The sequence below is a fragment of the Eucalyptus grandis genome, chromosome 7 (assembly GCF_016545825.1).
Source record: "Eucalyptus grandis isolate ANBG69807.140 chromosome 7, ASM1654582v1, whole genome shotgun sequence".
NCBI classification, from domain to species: domain Eukaryota; kingdom Viridiplantae; phylum Streptophyta; class Magnoliopsida; order Myrtales; family Myrtaceae; genus Eucalyptus; species Eucalyptus grandis.
This window is the reverse complement of record NC_052618.1, coordinates 30702541-30718209: the sequence shown is the minus strand read 5'-3', so window position 1 is coordinate 30718209 and position 15669 is coordinate 30702541. Positions and strand designations below refer to the sequence as shown.

The 15669-nt window shown below is 38.8% G+C and overlaps 1 protein-coding gene across 1 annotated transcript; it reads left to right on the top strand.

The window, feature by feature from the left end:
- Positions 1-5390: 5390 nt before the first annotated feature.
- On the top strand, positions 5391-9265 carry LOC104454825. Its single transcript, XM_018876945.2, has 4 exons — positions 5391-5649; positions 6914-6997; positions 7628-7724; positions 8314-9265. Exons 1-4 carry the CDS (start codon positions 5422-5424, stop codon positions 8778-8780), a joined length of 876 nt encoding a protein of 291 aa, XP_018732490.2. The 5' UTR covers positions 5391-5421; the 3' UTR covers positions 8781-9265.
- The last annotated feature ends 6404 nt before the right edge of the window (positions 9266-15669 follow it).

The following is a 15669-nucleotide window of genomic DNA, read 5'->3' as shown; positions in this document are numbered from 1 at the left end:
GCTCAGAAAGGGCTTTAAGCTCTAAGCGCAAGCGTATTGATTCGTTCAATATGTGGGAATGCAAAGGATCAAGTCCTTGTTGTAAGAAATCAAGAGTTAACCAACACAAAAGAGGAAAATGTCCTCAAGTGAAGAAAAAAATCAAGTGTGAGGTGTTACAATTGTGACAAGAAAATGTCACTATGCTCGCAACAGTTGTGAGCCGAAAAAGGTAAACACCTCTTGTACATTTGAGAACTTTGATTATGTGTCAAGTTATGAATTATTGGTTGAATCCAATCCTTTGTGGACTGTAGATTCAAGAGCAACAGATGATGTAGCGAAGGATAGAGGATCCTTCGTGGAATTCCGACGAATACCAACCGGAACTAAGTGGATCTATGTGGAAACAACTCCGTAACTGAAGTTAAAGGGATTGGCACCCGCCAACCGAACATGTGTGGTGGACGCACCTTGTTCCTACATGATGTTCTAAATGCTCGAGATTCGTCGAAACTTAAGTGTCTGCATTTTGATGTTGGTTAAGCTTGGTTTTAGTGTGAACTTCCGTAATAACGGTGTAGATTTGTATTTGGATACAAACTACTATGAATGTGGTCACTTTCTAGATGGTTTTATTGTACTGAATGTTGATTGTGATGATGTCAATATGTTATTCCCTTATTTCACGTCTTTTATTTCATGTGATAATGATGTGAATGTGTGTGGCATGCTTGACTTGGTCATATTGGCCAACAACATATGCATAGACTAGCCAAAGAGGGCTTGTTGGGCAATATTGAAAAAGTCGATTTGTCCATATGTGAGCATTGCCTAGAAGGGAAAACGGCAAGGAAACCATTTGGAAAAGGTAAAAGAGCTGGCGTTCCTCTACATTTAATCCATTCTGACGTTTGTGGTTCAATGAATGTAAGAGGAAGGCATGGGACTATTTAATTTCATCACTTTTATAGATGATTATACTCGATTCGGATATGTCTATTTGATTTCTCATAAATCTGAAGTATTATGTTGTTTCAAAAGGTTTATGAACTTGGTTGAAAATCAATTAGACAAGAAAATAAAAGCATTGAGATCTCGATCGAGGTCGAGAATATTTATCCGATGAGTTCAGAAAATTATGTGATGAAAAGGGAATAGAAATACAGTTGTCTATTCCATATACTCCTCAACAAAATGGTGTTGCAGAGAGAAGAAACAGAACCCTACTGGAAATGGTTAGGTCCATAATGGCGCATGCTAACTTACATATCACTTTTTGGAGTGATGCATTGTTAACTGCTGCCTATATACTTAACTGGGTGCCTTCCAAATCAGTTAGTTCCACTCCATATGAGTTATGGACAGATAGAAAACCGGACTTAAGTTTTCTTAAGCCATGGGGTTGTGTTGCCTATACTCATGAGTCCTCTCACAAGTTTGGGAAATTGGATCCCAAAGGAAAGAAGAGTATTTTAATGAGATACTCTGAACACTCGAAAGGGTATGTGTTCATAGATGAGCAGGAAAGTGGGAGTATGACTAAATTTGAATCACAGGATGTCACATCCTTAGTGGATGAATTTCCTAAGAGGGGCGAAATAGGAGAAGATTATTTCCTATATGAAACCTTGGATCAAGATAATGATATTAGTGGAGTTCGTTCAAGTGGGAGTAATATGAGAAGTGATGAATTGAATTCAACTCATTCTCAATTACAACCACATGATGAGATGATATCGTCATTATCTAATCCGAGTGGGAGCATAATTGGGAATGATGTGCTAAGTGTACTATCTCCCATACGGCGAACAAGTCGCCACTTTTATAATTGCTCCACAAGATGAGGATGAGCCAAGAAATATTAATGAGGCTCTGAATTGCCCTAGTAAGGAAAAATGGATTTATGCAATGAAAGAGGAGATGGAGTCAATGAAATCAAACCAAGTTTGGGAACTGGTTGATCTTCCAAAAGGACGCAAAGCCATTGGGAACAAGTGGGTTCTCAAAATAAAGCAAAAGGCTGATGGCTCGATATAAGGTATAAGGCTCGCCTTGTGGCGAATGGGTATGATCAACAGGAAGGAATTGATGATGAAGATACATTTTCTCCTATAGTGGGATTTACCTCGATTCGCATAATTCTGGCAATAGTGGCTAGTATGGATCTTGAGTTACATCAAATGGATGTAAAGACTGCTTTCCTCAATGGAGAAATAGAGGAAGGAACATATATGGAACAACCTGCTGGTTTCATAGTGAAAGGCCAAGAAGAAAAAGTATGTCGACTTTTGAAGTCGATATATGGCCTTAAGCAGTCGTCAAGACAATGGTATATATGATTTCATAATGCCATAATAGCATATGATTTTACAATGATAGATGAGGATCATTGTATATATATATCAAAAGATCTAAGGATCAATTTGTGATCATATCATTATATGTTGATGATATGCCAATTGCCGGAAGCAATATGGAGCTTGTCAATACTGTCAAAAGTTGGTTGTCTTCCAACTTTGAGATAAATGATATGGGATTGTAAACCCATAGACACTCCTATTGCAAAAGGTGAAGGATTGAGCCATAGACTGTGTCCAAGGACTCCATAAGAGAAGGAACAAATGAAATATGTTCCTTATGCTAGTGCTGTTGGGAGCTTGATGTATGCTATGATGTGTACAAGACCTGACTTATGTTTTACAGTTGGAATGGTGAGTAGATACCAATCCAATCCAGGTCAAGCACGTTGGAAAGCCGTTAAAAGAATACTAAGGTATCTAAAGGGGACTGCTGATTATACGTTGAGTTATTATAGAAATGATTTGCAACTTAAAGGCTATTCAGATGCTGATTGAAGAGGAGATTTAAATGAAAGAAAATCTACTTCTGGATTTGTTTTCTTACCGAATAATAGGCACCATATGTTGGAGCAGTAAGAAACAAAAGTGTATAGCCTTGTCCACGATGGAAACTGAGTTCGTGGCATTATCAGCAGCAGATAAGAAGGTGTTTGGCTTAAGAGATTATTGGATCATTTAGGTGTTATTTGAAGTGCTGCAGATTCATTGTTGGTCAACTGTGATAGCCAAGTAGCAAAAGCGTACACCAAAGATCCAAAATATCATGGCAAGACCAAACATATAGATATCAAGTATACTTTCGTCAATGATATGATTGCACAAAAAGATGTGAACTTAGAGTACATACTACGCATAGAATGGTAGCAGATCCTATGACAAAGCCAATACCTAGAGATGTGTTTTGTGGCCATATGAAATCTCTAGGATTGCGTAGAGGCTAATGTACTGAATATTGTAATTTCCCTAAGTGTTCACATTTGATGAATTTGTGTTTTCATCATTAATGACTATGAATCTTTGTTTGATCTTTATGCATCTTAATGCTCAGTGCATTATTTTAAGTTGAGAAAGTATGTCGGACAGATATAAGATTAACCCACTCACACGGGTAATCGCCTCTATTTACTGTGTGATAGATAGAGATGAGACTATTTTTAAGCTTATTATCTAGGTGATAATCGAGAGCTCAAGCTTAAAATACGTTTGTCGCCTTAACTAAATGTTAAGATGGGGACATAATACTAACTATGTCCGAAAGTAAAATCACCCACATATTTTACTTTATCTGTCTATGATGCCAGATGTGAGTTCTGATGAATTTTATGATCGAGTAGATACGTGAACTCAAGTTAGACATTGGGTATGTCTGAACTATCATCTGTACGGTATTGAAAGTATAGACATACGCTCCATGGGAAATGAGTTAATACCGTAATACGTATTTCATACTACGTATGCATAAGACGACCAATAAGAGTAGCAAAAAATTTGATCTCAACTTTTTATGACGTGTGAGACTCTTGAGGAAAAGAGTTCCTCAATTTTTTGTCCCCTCATGACTCTTACTTATTCTCAAGATTTCTATTTAGTGTTTGCTATCTTAGGGTGTTGCCAATGGTCATGAGTTGATTCGATCTAATGGGACATTTCTAGAAAAGCAAGCTGAACTGAAATTGAGAGTTTGAAGGAAAGAGGAAGATCGATTTTGGAGAATCACATTATAGTTTTGTATTCACCGGTTAACCAATTATGACTGTCTTTGGGATAATCATAATTGTGAATACAATATATATATATATATATATATATATATATATATATATATATATATCATTGTTTAAAAGAGATCAAGAGAGATATAAATGTGATCGATCGATCTAGGGTACTGCATACTAAATCTACTCGGAGTGTGACGTCCATTATGAGCTGCTATATATTCCTAACAGATGTATAGCAACGAGCTCTCAAAGTATGCTGGTCGCACGGATCATTCACCGGTATGAATGTTGAAGAGAGGTAAAGAGAATCATGTTCAACCCACCATGTGCGAGTGGGAGATGATGGTTTTAATTAGTGATGGGCCTAAGTTGGCCCGTCCGCCCATACTGGGCCAAAAAGGCCCGGCCCACGGGAATAGGGCCCGTGGAGGGGGAAGGTATAAAAGGGAGGAGAGAGAGAGAGAGAAGACACCTCTTGGAATTAAGAACGTACGGTCTCTCCCTCGCTCTCTCTCCAACAAAAGAAAAACAAGAAGAACAAGGCCACCGTTTTCTCTCCTTCAAGGCGTCATTGGATCGAACAGGGCCAGTTTCTCTTCCTCTATCGGCGTCGGTGTCTAATCTGTGGCTAACAAGGTACGCTCGACTCCGTGGTGTGCTTTACGATCGGTGATACGTGTTTTCCCGGGCTTCGTCTTCCGCATTGATTTAGGGGTTCGATTTAGTGTCGAATCCGGTTTTCGGAGATCCGTTATTCCCAACAGTTGAAGCTCCATCAACCTAAAGATTCACTAGAACATTATTTCTTTGTCCAAAGTAGACCCAAACTTCAATGATCTAGCCTTTCCCACTCCTAGTCCAAATTCAACCCCAGCATGTTACGTTGGTGGACTTGAGATAAGCCACATCCTTGAAAACGTTAAAGGAAGGAACTCGATACTTGTCCGCGGGTCAAGTGATAGGAGTAGACAGATTTCTTAAGTTAGCTAGTCTCAAGAAGACTCGATGAAAGACGTCATCATTTAGCAGCATAATGATTTTCATCGTGTCAGTCATAATCCTATGATTGATGGATTGTTTCATGGTCAGCCATCTTTTTCTCATGTTACAATCATCTGAAAACGATTTCAGTTATTAATGGCTAGTTTAATTTGGCAGCTATTTACGTTGCTATCACATTCCTCTTCCTTAACCTACTATAGTTTGACATATAATTGAGCACTTTCGAAGTAGCTCCGCTATGACTGCACCCAAGTTTTATATGTTTCCTTTGGCCTCTATGTCTAGCTTTCATTGATAATTTCCCAAACTTCATATTCAGGGGCTACTATAGGTGCATTTATAGGAATGTCCGAGGTTGTATGGCTACCAAGCAAGTGCAAAGATCCGACAACGACCCCACTGTCTGCGTGATCACGTACCGTGGAAGGCACACGTGCATTGACCACCCTGCCACTGTCGTCCCTTCTTCTACGCTGCCTGAAAATCAAACTGATTCCAATGCCTCCATCGATTATGCCCCTCTCCAAATCGGGGAACTCCCTGTGTATGTCTCGGCCGCAACTTCAGGGAACAACTCTCAAGCAACAGTACGTTCGAATTCAGAAAATCCCCTTTGTGGCATGGAGTTTGCTCACGAGAACATTTCCTTTGAGAGAAAATTATCAAAAAAGTCTTAAATTTATTACATTTATGCCAATTTAATCATAAACATTTCAATTGTGCCAATTTAACTCTAAACATTTTGACAATTTAATCCTTCCATCTAACTTTGGCCAAAAATTGCTAATGTAGATGTTGACCATCTTATGTGGCACAAACACGTTGATGTGGACAATTTTTACAATTTGTGAAAAAAATTTAATTTTTAAATTTTCTTTCTTTCTTCCTCCACCAATTGCAAGGCCTTGGCAATGGCTAGCAATCGGCCATAGGCGAGGAGGAGCCTTGTTGGCCTTAAGCAAGGCTTGCGATTGCTAGGATCAAGCGAGGCTAAAGTAGACAATTTTTACAATTTTTTAAAAATTTTCTAATTTTTAGATATATTTTTATTTTCATTTTTCCTTTCTTTTTCTTTTTTTTTCCCTTCCCTCCGCCAATGCTAGGCCTTAGCGACGGTTGACGACTGGCCACGAGTGAGGTGGAGCCTCATTGGCCTTGAGCGAGGCTTGACCTTGCCGAATCTAGCAAGGTGGAGCCTCGCCTCAAGCGAGGCATGCACTTGCTGGGATTGGGTGAGGCTTGAGCTACTAAATACCAACAAGGTTTGCCTCGCTCAATCTTGACAAGCTCAAGCCTCAAGCAAAGGCCAGCTCTTGTCAGCCCTCTCCTATAGCTGGTCGGGCCTATCGGCGGAAGAAAAAGAAAAAGAAATGAAAGAAAAGAAGAAAAATGGAAATGGAAAGAAGAATGATTCATATTTTCAATTTTATTAAAAAAATTATCCACTTAAGCATGAACCATGCCATGTAAAATGGCTAGTGTCCACATAAGCAATTTCTAGTCAAAATTGGTCGGATTGAGTAAATTGACAAATTATGAAAAAGTTTAGGACTCAATTGATACAATTAAAAATTTATCACTAAATTTGCATAAGTGTAATAGGTTTAGAATTATTTTGATAATTTTTCCTAAATATATAATTATTATTAAGAGACGGTAAAGAAATAAATCATCTCTCTCAAGAAATCATTTGCATTGTACTTTCTCAATTCATGGCAAATAACTTGATTTCTCTTTTGTTCTTGTGTTCTCATATCCTCGTACATGTTTAAGCAATGAGTCTCAATTTTTTTTTTTGGCTAACTGCAAATATTTGGAGGTTAACAAGATTGGTGATGTTCTTTGTCCCAGGGACACCAGAGACGATTACCAGAGTTGAAGGTAGCTTATCACGGAAGAAAGTCGGATGACAATGAGATGCAACGACTTGTTGAGGTCAACATACCTTTCTTTCTCCCTCTTACGTCATTATTAGTTTCTAGCCTATGTTTGCCTCCAATAGGTTACAAGTTATGATTATTGGACATGCAAACTTAACTAAATATAATTACGAAGGTTTATGTCGAGGAGGTTAAATCACAAAACTCTATTATATCCTACTTTCGTATTTATCTTTCACATAGATGTTAAAAGATTGTCATGGAACACTTGCTAAAACTCATTACTTTTCGTCTCCAGCTTTTTCATAGAGTTGTTGTATGGATCTTATCTATTGATTTTGAATAACAGAAAAATGACAAGAAATTTTATTGAGGTGTTTCTAGTGGTTTAATCTTCTCATTAGATAAAAATACAACTCAAATACATAGTGAAGTTGTGGAATTAATCCCACTGGGCTATGCCTAAAAAAGAAAGAAAACCCACTGAGGACGTCTCAGGTGCCCGGCCAGGTGGGCTACGGGTGAGGAGTCCACCTTCTGGCCCACCGAACGACGGGTAAGGCCTCCAAGCAGATCAATCTGACGTTGGGCATGGTCCGCATGGACCCGAGATATTATTTCAACACCATCAATGTTGTTTACATATTGAATGTACTAACATTGCTGTAATTGCCTGCTGTTTCAGGAAAAATCGATCTCTGATGAGCCCGTCGCTAGTTCAGTTGATACATCCATTAGTTTGGGTTTGGGCCTCTATTCTCATACTGCTGACGATCAGAAAGGTAGCTTCCATTCCTCAAAGAATCATTATATGTTAAATGATTTGGGGAGAAGATTTGCAACATGACACTGATATAACCTTAGCCCATACAATTTCAACCTTGCTTTGCCCTAAAAAATGAGTTTTCTAGTTCTATTTATTTAGACAATAGCAAATTTCTAAGCTGAAGGTGACTAAAGAGATGAGAGTTTTTCTGTGCTTGTGAGATTGCTATCTCGATGCTTCTGTCAATAATATTACATTTATACATGCATCAAATTGCTATTGTTTGCTATTGTTGATAGCATAAAGTCTAGAAGTGCTGCTATTTCTAAGGGAGCACATCTTGTGTATCGGGATTTATTTTGAGCTAAAATGGTCTCTCTCTTTGAACCAATCCAAAGTGGATAAATGGGGTTACCAAGTGATTTTGTTTATGGTGAAGAAAGGAATTGACTTTGGCTTTCTGTTTTCAAGCTATCCACTTGGATAAGTGTAGACGTATTATCATGAAATGTGTTTGATAAATTGCGGAAAAAAAAGTTTTATATATCACAGGGCAGATTATGATAATGATTGTGCCTTTGCCTCGTGAATTTGGTTCTATACAGATCTCAAGCCATTATTGGGGATTGACTTGCGTCATACAAGGGCAGGCTATGTCACGAACGAAGGATCACTATTGAGTGATCTGAAAAAAGAAGAAAATGCAATAGTGTCGAGTGCAGTGGAAAAACCAGTAGCCATGCAGAAGCAAAGGGCAGAAAGTGATTTTGTGCCAATGCAAAGCAGTCAAGATGCAGAGACTGAACTATTTCCCTGGATAATGAATAAGGATGCCAATCCTCATGCTGTTTTGGGAAAAGCTCATTCATATTCATCACACTCAGAGTCAGAAGTTGGTTCACGTTACTCAGAATCAGAAATTGGTTCACATTACTCAGAATCGGAAGTTGGTTCACAATGCTCAGAATCAGAGTCCGAAGACACTGATGAGGAGATGAAGATTGTCGCAAGTCCAGAATATCATAAGAGAGAAACTTTTGCAAATGCAGGACACTGCAGAGCCAGAGGTTGAACCCTTTTCCTTGAAAGTAAACGAAGACACTGCTTCTGACAAAGTTCATTCATATTCCTCAGAACAAGAATCTGAAGTTGATTCATATTGCTCAGGACCGGAATATGAAGTTGGGGATAAAAAGGCGAGGATAGAAGCTAGTCTAGAATATAATGATATTATACACATACCAAAGATGAAAAAGGAAAGTTCTTCACAAGCTACTTTGGATGATGCCGATGCCTTAATTGATATGTTAGGCAGTGGTGGAAAACAAGAAGGGAGATCATCAGAAGGATGGGGTGCAGTTAAATATGACTATAGTCGACCATCTCATTAAGTCCAAAAAAAATCTAACGTTGAAAAAATTGGAATATATGGCAGAAACGAAGTTGGAAAAGCTATTGTCATTGGAGCTTTGAAGGAATCTGCAATTTTGAGAAATCTATTTGATAGAGTCATCTGTGTTGCTGTTCCTCTAAACTGTGACATGGAAAAGGTGCAAAGGAGATTGCTGGACAAATATCTTCTGATTTAACTGAAGCCAATGCAGTTGATATGCCACATTCGGAGGTGAATGCATTGGAAGGCCTCAAGTTTTTGCTCATTCTTGTTGGCGTTAACCAACACATGAAGCTAGAGACATTGAGAATTCGGAAGCAACACTACCAGTTGGTAGCAAAATAGTCTTTGTGACTGGATCAGGACGATTGTGTGATGAAATCGAAGTGGATAAGAAAATAGGCTTGGATGATCTGTTGCTGTGCGAATTATTTCGTCAAAATGTGGGTGAAGTTGTTTATTATCCTAAAAGGCCCTAGCTAGAGAAATAGTTAGGATGTGCAGGCCATATTCACATGCTGTTATTCTAGTGGCGAGGGCACTGCAAAATGTTGATGACATTTTAATCTGGAAACGTGCGCTTGAAAGACTGAATGTTCGACCTACAAGTCATGAAGCAGGTTTAGAAGCTCTTATGGTTAATGTGTTAAGATTCTGCATTGACCAACTAGAAGATGATAAAACTAGAAGATGCTTGAAAAATCTTGCTCTTTGTAACAATTACGATGAGATTGCATCGAGTTTGCCATAGACCTATGGGTCGGGGATGGTATCTTAGACGCCCATGATGAAGGCCAAAAAGTCCTTAAAAATCTTGTCAATGCTAGCCTACTCGAAGTTGATGAGAATAGGCAATTTGTGAAGTTTCAAGACCAGGATCAGGATATATTAGTGGACTTAATATTTCAGCCTGAGGAAAATCGCGTGTTTCTGATGCGGGGTGGCTTGGATTTGACAGAGCCACCAGAGGTTGAGGAATGGGAGAGTGCAAAAGAGATATGTTTGATGCATACTGGAATTTCTGAGCTACCAAAGGAACCAAGGTGCCCTTCACTTTCGTCGTTATATCCGCAAAGAAATTACAAGCTGTGAAAGCTTTCTTCTTCATTTTTCAATCAGATGCCTGCTCTAGAAGTTTTGAATCTGTCTAGAACCCGCATTCGATGCTTGCCAGAGTCTATATCTCAACTTGTTAGCCTCAAAAGACTCTTCTTGAATGATTGTGTCCTTTTGAGAAGGATATCGCCAGCAATTGGAAGGCTCAAGCAGCTAGAGGTATTTGATCTTGAGGGGACAAAGATTAAGAATCTTCCCAAGGAAATTGAATGTTTAATTAATCTAACTTGTTTGGGGATCTCAATTTCTAGAACCGAACCTTCAAATGACTCTAAAACAGTGATTCCTCATGGGGTAATATCTTCTCTATTACACTTGGAAGAACTTAATCTCGATATGGATACCGATGCTGAATGGTGGGATACATGCGCTGAAGGTGTTTTATCTGAAGTTTGCAACTTGAAAAGGTTAAGCGCTTTCAAGTTTTCCTTTCCTACATTGGAACTTTTGAGGCAATTTAATCAGCTTAGGAAATCGATGGAGCATCCATCTTTAGCTCAATTCAGACTTTGTGTTGGTAATCATGCTAGCCGCATCATGAATCGGCTACCATCAGATATTGAATTTGAGCTAGAACAGTGCAACCGATTCTTGAGGTACACAAATGGTGATGGTGTCATCATGGATATTAAGGACATCCTGCAACAATCAGATGCTTTTTTCTTAGAAAGGCATGCTAATCTCAAGAAGCTATCTGAACTAGGGATAGATAACATGGACCAACTCAAGTGGTGTGTTCTAGGGGAGTGTAATGAAATTGAAGTGCTTGTGGATGCATCTGATACCCTTCATCAAGAGGCTTTAGCTGAATCTCACTGCAAAAGCATCTGTCTTGAATCGCTAGAGTTTCTGTATGTGTATTACATGAGAAACTTGAGAAACATTTGGAAAGGCTCAATGCAAAAGGGATGTTTATCTTCTCTCAAGTTGTTGACATTGTGTAAATGCCCCGAGTTGACAGTTATTTTCTCAAGCGAGATGCTTGATAATCTCAACAACTTGGAAGAGGTCACGCTTGAGGACTCGCCCAGCCATCGTAAGTCTAATTAGCTGCCAAACTTCTACTGGCAAAGTCCCAGAGATGCCTTATTTCCTCCCAATTTTGAAAAAGTTGTCTCTCCATTACGTACCTACACTTTCCAGTATATCCTATGGGCTACGGATCGCACCGAGGTTAGAAAGGTTGAGTTTTTATGATTGCTCGAGTCTGAAATCTATGTCGATTGATGAAGTTTCTAGTGAGCATTTGAAGAAAATCAGGGGGGAGAGGAGTTGGTGGAAGGACTTGGAATGGTGCGGCCATAAGCCAGATCACTTGGACGGTATTTTCATCCCAATTGACACATGCGACATCCCTTAACTCTATGCACAAGCGTGTGCGCGGGTGCGATTCCAACTGTTGGAACTGCCCGACAAGTCAGTGGGAACTTCAATTATTTAATGAGTATTGTACCGAATCAATATCGCTAGTTAAACTTTGATAACTCCTGCCTACCTAATGGCATGCTTTATTAGTCGGCTTTTATGTGGTCTATAAGTTTTTCTTGCCCCTGTTCCATTTCTGCCCTTCAAAGAGAGGACCGTGAGATAACGAATGACTGGGCAGGGCTTGAATGGCCATTATAAGGTCGATTGAAGTAATGATAAATAGTGGAATAGGAGATCTGCACTTGAAGAATTTTGTCCCTGTGTGTTTGATTTTGCCAAAAGCAATCAAAATGGACATTAGAAGCTAGCTTCCCATTCCCTAAGTATAGTCCTCACTTGCTATTATTAGAATAGTGAGTTGAGTCTCTTAGTCAGAGAAGCAACAGCCACAGAAGAATCTTTTCCCGTCGGCAACCCATAACCTTATCGGCTATTAGACATGTGATTAGTTACTTGGTAAGGAAAAAAAAAAGCAACTAGTACCTCTGTTATATGAAAAACGTGAGTATCAATGGACAGGTAACAGGTTATTTCTATATGTGATCAATCATTAGCATCCCACAAGACAGAATAACTTAATTTATCTTTACAACTAGATTTTTTTCATATGGTTGAGTAATCATTGGTATATCAAGTACGATGATAAGTGCTCTTTCATTGTGACTGAAATCTTTTTATACTAGAACAGTAAGTTTCAGGGTATCAACTACCACTCATATCTTTTCATGGATGTGGTACGTCTTCATAGAAAAATGACTTTGAAACTATTAGCAATTTTGGTATCTGATCTATAGGAGTGGTCACCGGGCTGTGCTTGGGCCAGCATATTATTGTGCTGGGCCTGGGCACTGCCTAGCACAAGTCCATTTTTTGGTAAATTAATTAAAAAATTTTGATGAAAACTTCAATAAAGTTAGACTTTTTTCAAAATACTAAAATGATTAAAAAAAATAGTATTGAGCAAAACTTTCAACACGCCTCTCATTTGTTGTGTCAACAGCGGGAAATCGCGCTTCCACCATGACCGACGGGATAGAACCTCAGCACACCCATCCCCTCACATGCCTTCCTCAGCATCTAGTACTTTAAAGTACACCTCGTTCTTACGTCTAAAGGGAGTTTTTCAGCTTTCCTACCATATGGCCTATATAGGACCTCCAAATCCTGATGCTTGACTTAAGTGGATCTAAAGTATCGATACATTGGCCACAAATATGTAAAATTGGTGGAGACCGTCTTGCATGCACAAGTTAATCCGGTTACACATACATGACATTAGGGGTGAGCATCGGTTTAGGATTAACCCTGGATCGACCTAAGACCAACCCAACTCTGTCTAATCTAGTCTGATTCCTAGGGAGATTGGATTGATCCTTAATATTGAGATTCCTGGATCAACATCGTGTGGGTTAATCTTCGGTCTTGGAAGTTCAAGGTTGGTCTAATCCAAACTAACCTTAACTGTACATAATATGTACAATATATATTATACATCTAATATATTATTTATAATGCTTGTGCATATGGTGTTATGAGTATGATTGATAGATTATTATAGAAACTTTCCATCTTCTCCCATATCTTTATGAGTGATCTTAATTGTTTTATGTTTTTTTGCTTTTAGCATGTGTGAAATTTATATTGTTTTCTTATCTTAAATTTGCTAAGTATGTAGTGATATTTATAATTCAGTTGCACAACGCCGTATTGTCGATGGATATGTAAATTGAAATGGCAGGTTTGCCTTTTCGGATAATACGAAAAATGAAACAAAAAAAATTACTAATTGATCCCAAGTTGACCCTGAAACCGAACCGAATGCATCAAGTTGATTCAGTCCTCAGTTCCAAGCTCAATAGGATCGGTTTTCGTTATAAAAAAATGAAGACCAATACTGTGCGGGTTGATCCTAAGGTTAAGTGGTAGACTAGCCCGACTAGACCATACTCACCCCTACACCGCATGTGCATGAAAATCCATAGCAAATCGAATTTAGCTAGTTGGACGAGACTCTCGATTAGGGAGGTGTTCATGTTGGCATTATCTAGCACGATGCTAAAGATTTTATTCGAGATGGCATACTAAAATTTTTATTGGAGATGGTATACTCAATGACAGCTTTCATTATTTCAGCAGTCACATTTTGGGAATCATGCTAGAATATTTACTTTTAAATGTAAGAGTTTGGTGACATAATCCCATTCATCATTAACCTAGTGGCCGATGATGACACAATATGCATAATTCTTAAGGCTGGTACATAAATCTAAAGTTAAGGAGATTCGAAAGCTAGCTGTTGATAGCAGATGCATTAACACCACCATCTTCTCTTTGTATAATGACTTAGAGTTTCTGGCATTTGTTGTCAGCGGAACGGGTCTAAATTGAGGTTGTAGAGTTGTGTGCACGTATTGCACAAAATAAGTGATCTTCGACAAAGCCAGAGGGTTGCTCGACAACAAGACAATAATATGTAAGCTCCCACCAGTTCCCCACCTCGTCATATAATGGGTATCTTGTATGCAGCACCGTACTTGAAGAGCTCCCCCAACCTTGGACATCTCTTCCTCATATCAGTGTTAGTGCGTCCTCAAGTGGCCCATCCTACTCGACGATTCACCCTTTAATATGTCACCACATATCGTGGAAATTGCCTTCTTGACATAATTGCATCGATCTTGAGTCAGAATGTCTTCCAAACACCAAACATTGTTCTTCGCGAAACTAGTACCATAGTTGCTTGGGGGTGGGGGTTTTCCTGGGGTTATAGGTACTGTGTCCGGGAAGCTTCTTGGCAAGGACTAGCTTCTGGTGTTCGTCCCTACAATTCTTCCCAATCATCAAGTCATTGTGTCTCGTCATCCTCGAATTTTCGACTTGTTGTGGGGAGAAAGTCGGCTTGTTTATGTTGTTATTGTGGAATTCAATGAACAAGATTCCCGTTAATTGCAGAACATCAAATTGAGTTGGAATGGTTGGACACTGTTGTAGTTATTGTTCACACATTGCGATATTTAAAACGCGATTAAATCGTAAGGAGAAAGGGAATATATGAAATTGACAAATGATTTTAGAAAGCTCGAGCGTTTGGAAGTTGGGGAATTGTACTGGAACGTGAGACAAAAAAGTCCACTTTATAGAGTTCCCAATTTTTTCTTGTTGGATAACTATCATTGATCAGCCCATACACAAAATGAGGCCCGAACCACCACTCAAAAAGCCTGTGCCTAGCATGGCCCGGTGGCCAGTTCCATGTTATCCGCAATATTTGTTATTAAAAAGCCGAAACGGCAAAAGCCTACGATTTGCAAGACAAGTCATTAGCGAGAAATCTTCAACTGTATCTCGTTTTCATTATATTTATAGATCAATGGTCATAAGCCGTCTAAACAAATATTAAATCAAAGAGCCGGCCGGCAACTTATTAATGCGTTGACACAATGCCCAACTCTAGGCCTAAGTATAAAGAGGTTAAATGCCCAAATTAGGCCATAACAATATAGTTAACCCATCTGGCCTACTTGATAGGATGTCTAAACAAGCCTGTTGATCATAAAGGTTGTAAAAACACAATTGACCCATGAGACCCATCGATGGAATGTTTAAAAAGCTCTTGATTGTGAGTTTCCAATGGACAAAGTTTAAGTGGGGCTCACGGCTTGAATTTAAAGAATCGGGTGCAGTTACAAATTCACCATGAAGTAGCGTGCGCAAAAGGTAGATAGAGATTCTTGAGGGGGAAGATCATGATTTATAATGGAATGACTCGTGACAAGACATTCAACAAAGAGAATATACTTCAAACAAGAATCATACAGCAGCATCACGGTGCCCATCAGATTTTGGAATAAGATTATTAAGAGGAAAAGTATCAAAATAATCATAAACCTTTTGTATTGGTACCAATTTAGTCCTAAACTTTTCAATTGGACCAATTTATTCTAGACATTTTTACATTGATACAAATTCAGTCCATCCGGTTAATTTAAGCTGGAAATTACTGATGTGGTCGCCAACGGTCTTA

Coding starts and splice junctions, on each gene's coding strand:
- LOC104454825 (XM_018876945.2), top strand. CDS start 5,422: ATGGCTACCAAGCAAGTGCAAAGATCCGACAACGACCCCACTGTCTGC. Junction 6,998..7,627: donor AGATGCAACGACTTGTTGAG/GTCAACATACCT, acceptor CTGCTGTTTCAG/GAAAAATCGATCTCTGATGA. Junction 7,725..8,313: donor TACTGCTGACGATCAGAAAG/GTAGCTTCCATT, acceptor GGTTCTATACAG/ATCTCAAGCCATTATTGGGG.